General features: G+C 39.0%; 1 protein-coding gene across 1 annotated transcript; it reads right to left on the bottom strand.

Annotated features, from left to right (window-relative positions):
- Positions 1-1,832: 1,832 nt before the first annotated feature.
- LOC102469102 (olfactory receptor 11G2) lies at positions 1,833-2,765 on the bottom strand. Its single transcript, XM_006163060.2, has one exon. The coding sequence runs from the start codon at positions 2,763-2,765 to the stop codon at positions 1,833-1,835; it is 933 nt and encodes a 310-aa protein (XP_006163122.1).
- Between the last annotated feature and the right edge of the window lie 1,683 nt (positions 2,766-4,448).

The raw sequence follows: 4,448 nt of genomic DNA, 5'->3' as shown, positions 1-4,448 counted from the left end.
TTTTTTTTTTGGTATATAAAGCAAATGTTTGTGGGAAAATGTAAAAATAAATAAATAATTATAAAAAAGTTGAGTTGCTTTGTTAAAGGGCATGTGCTTTATAAATTTTGATAGAGATAGCTTTGTTGCCCTATGTAGAGTCTGTAAAATTTATTTCCTCACCAGCAAAATATAAAAAAACTCATTTCAACGTCTTCAACTATATGATGTGCTATGAAATTTCTTGATCTTTGACAATCTGATAGGCTAAAATAATTCAACATCATAAGCTTATTCTGCTTTTATCTTTATAACAATGAGTTAGTGTTTTTACTTTACATGTGTAGAATTTAAATATTATAGAAAAAACTTTCTGGTTATGATCATGACTGAGCAGCTTGTGGTAAACCAAAAATAACATCCATCAAAAAGTAACTATAAAATCTGGACAGAATACAGACAAATACCATTTGAAGGCTAGAGAGCAATTGCCATGGGCAAGACTTCACTGACCACAATTCCAGAATGAAAGGAGCAAGGAGGTAAATTTCACATTTACCATATATTTTCCCTGAGGACATTTAACAATTTACTGGGTGGGGTGTACAAGAATGTGGAGGCATGCAGGGAAGAACGGGAAGAGAGGAACAGCCTGACCAGAAAGCAGTACTTTGATTGAACTGAGGAGATAGAGGATTGGTTTGTAGCTGTAGCAGCTAGTGTTTGAAATACAAATCCTGAGGGAGGACCCCACTGAGGCTCAAAACATCAAGCAATTTCCCTTGAATATGTATTTGGATTTCTAAGTTGCTCATCTAGCAAAAGCAGAAGCTGGGAGTCTAAAGAGCTGAGATGAATTTTCAAGAGTACAGGAACAGGAAGTGAGGGCGTGCAAAGTGGAGAGTCCTTGTAAACAGTCCAGGCTTGTATCCGAGATCTCAAAAAGGTCACATTCCAAAATCCAGTGTAGACCTTTTCTTTTGTTAGGTTTGCTGTAGGGGAAGTTTGCTGTCTGTAGACAGTGAGAAAGGAAAAGTGAGAAATCACCCCCCCACCCCCCCAGAAGGTTGGCCACACCACAATCCCTTCTTCATTTTTCTCTCAGGATTTTGGGCATGCAACCATGTGCATGCACTTGGTATGTTTATCAAACCACAGATCTGGGACTTGAACTGTGCAGTGAGATCGAGCCTTAGCCTCCACACAAACTGCTGGCTCCAGCATAGACCATTTTATAAAAAACCTTTACAGGGACCAGAAGATGGCTTGGTGGTTATGTTGCTGGACTCCCACGTGGTTGACCACGATTCAAAGTCTGGACATGGCAGCTTCAAACTCATGCTGGATGCATGCCTGAAATCCCAAGAGGAAACTGGAGGAGTTAGGATTGTGATGTGGCCATCCGCCCTGGGGGGTGATTGTTCACTTTCTGTCTGTTTGTCTCTTGCTGTGTCTCCGGTGAGCACATATGTCTATACAAAAATCTCTCTTGAAAAACAAAAAAACAAACCAAACAAAAAACAACTTTACAGGTTTTTATTTATTTATTTTTTGTGATTTTAATTTATACTTTATTTACATAACACCTTTACAATTTTTAAAATGCACTGTGTAGCACTCAGTTAAAAAATCAAGGCTTTCTAAGCAACAGGACAAATTGTCAAGAGAAAATGTCGAGAGAAGACATAAACAGTAATGTGTTTATAGGTGATGCAGTTTTGGGTCAATGTTAATGAAAAATCGTCTGAATAAAACCAATTTTTTTTCTTTTTTTTTCTTATCTTTTTACCTAAACAAAACTTAAATTCAAGATACAAGTTTAGTTGTTTGAGAGTCTTTTCAATGAGTACTTTTTATATTTCCAGGAATTTCTGCAGAGCTGTTTTCATATCTTTGTTCCTCAGACTGTATATCATAGGATTAAGGAATGGGGTCACAACAGAATAAAACAGAGTCACAATTTTCTGCATTCCAGCTTCATGCTCAGATGTTGGGCTCCCATACATGACCAGTACTGAGCCGTAGAACAGTGAAACCACAGCCAGGTGTGACCCACAGGTGGAAAAAGCCTTTTTTCTCCCTGCTGCTGAAGGAATCTTCAGTACAGCTCTCAAGACCAGTGCGTAGGACCCCATGATGAAGAGAAAGGGAAAAATGAGAGGAAGAGGACTTAAGGTGGAGAAGACAAGCTCTATCACAGGAGCCTTTTTGCACGTGTGTGCTAGAAGAGGACCAGGGTCACATAAGAAGTGGTCAATGATTCTGTCTCCACAGAATGACATTTGGGAGACAATGATGATGGGAATCAAGAACCAGAGGAAACCAAATACCCAGCAATTGATCACAAGTTTAGTGCAGAGATGTGTGGTCATAATGGTTGGATAGTGCAGAGGACGACAGATGGCTAGGTACCGATCAAATGCCATAACTGCTAGGAAGAAATTTTCTGTAGAACCCAAGGAGAAGAAGAAATAGAACTGGATAATGCACCCAGAGAAGGAGATGACCTTGGTGTCAGAGAGGAGGTTGGCCAACATGTTGGGGACTGTGGAGGTGACATACCAGATTTCTAGGAAGGAGAAGTTGGCGAGCAGGATGTACATGGGTGTGTGGAGTCTCTGATCCCAGCACACAGCACAGATGATGCAACCATTGCCCATGAGGGTCAGGAGATAGAGGACAGTGAAGAGCACAAACAAGAGGATCTGCTCCTCCTTGGGGCAAGGGAAACCCAGGAGGATGAAGCCAGTGATGGTGCTGGAGTTACTGGGGGTGTTGATTTTCATGTGTGGTGAGCTGTAAAAGTATCAGGATAAGTAACAGGAGAAAGACAGAGACTCAGGTTTATATTTAAGTCATCTTGGGAAAGAAAATATGTATGTATCAATATTTACTTTTTCGTGAAAACTGAAATATCGACCTTGGTTGATAATTTTATCTCCCATTCTAATTTTTACTGTGGGCTAGAGAAAACTTTTGGTTGGAGTTACTAAGCTCTAATATATTATCTATTAAGTATAAATTCTAATACACTTTTCAAACATGTTTACCACATTCACCTTCAAGAGCCTCCTCTGCCTATACACTCACATATATAGTAGAATAAATATATAATATAAATGTTATATATGTGTGTATATTATATATGTGTGTACACCCACACACACACATACACACACATGTGAAGATATTTTCAAATTATTTAAGTAATTTTTTACAGTGGCCTTATTTCAAATTAAATGGTTAACTTTAGTTTAATACCATTACCCACCAATTCATGAGTAAAACCATCAAATCAGATAGCAGAAATTAGCTAGAGTTCGTTTCTCTTGAGTAAAACAGCAATCCTAGCCATCCACTGTAGACCAGACCAAAGGACAGAAATATCAACTGGCTAAGCTAAAACTCATCTGTGCTTGTTTGGAAAAGACATGTGAATTTGCCTGAAGTGCAGTTATAAGTATAATTTTATTTCAATTACACAAACTATGATATTAGTAGTTGATTTATAGGTGGCTGTTAGGATAAAACTTTGGATCATCTCCCAGGAACTCTTAAGAGCATCTCAAGGCAGAGAGGCTGAGTATCTGTGTAAAGCCTTCCCTTAGTTCTAAAAGAATCAGAATACCTTTGATGAACACTCATGCTCTCAGGCCCCACCTTTGAATGTAGAAGAAGGAGAGAGGTGGGGATGGAGATTCTAGGTTCAGTATCGCAACGGTGATGCTTAGTGGCTCTAGTGGAGTTTTTAAACCTCTAGAACCTTCATTTTCTTTGTATTAAAAGAAAATCGGGACCAGCAGTTAGCATAATGGCTATGTCGCTGGACTCCCATGTAGTCAACCTCGGTTCATGTCCTGGATCCGGTGGCTTAAACTCACGCCAGACACGTGTGCGTGTGTGCCCAAGATCCCGAGAGAAGAATGGAGGAGAAGGGATTGCGGTGTGGCCATCCCCCCTGGGGGATAATTTTTCACTTTCTATCTCTCTGTCTCTCTCTCTGTCTGTCTGGCGAGCGCACGCACTCTATAGCAAAAACCTTCCAAAAAAATAAAAAAGAAAATCAAACTATTTAAAATTTTTTATTATACAATGCTTACTTGTATTCTAAGTGTATCACAAGTATACATGATATTCAGACTATATTTCTTGAGTAGATGTTTTAGAGATATTTATCTCTCAGAAGAAAATATTAGTTAGATAGTTTGCACATAAATATAGGACTCCAAGAGATCTAAGCCATATGCTTTTTATGGCTATTCTTGTATTTTGAGAGTCTGACAAAGCTGATCTAGTAAACAAGGGTGTGAAATGATTCTCTGTGTGCTATTAAAATTTATGTTTTGCCTAAATAAATTAAAGTGAGTGGTGGTCCAGCAAGAGCATAGTGGTTAAGGCGGCTGGATCTCACATGGCTGACTGCATGGTTTGAATCCTGGACCAAGTAGCTTGAGAAACATGCCAGGTTT

This window comes from Tupaia chinensis, unplaced genomic scaffold (assembly GCF_000334495.1).
Source record: "Tupaia chinensis unplaced genomic scaffold, TupChi_1.0 Scaffold141372_1, whole genome shotgun sequence".
Lineage (NCBI taxonomy): Eukaryota > Metazoa > Chordata > Mammalia > Scandentia > Tupaiidae > Tupaia > Tupaia belangeri.
The sequence above is the reverse complement of the archived record's forward strand: the minus strand, read 5'-3'. Positions and strand labels throughout refer to the sequence as shown.

What these genes read in the sequence shown, in the direction of transcription:
- LOC102469102 (XM_006163060.2), bottom strand. Translation starts at nt 2,765, where the DNA reads ATGAAAATCAACACCCCCAGTAACTCCAGCACCATCACTGGCTTCATC.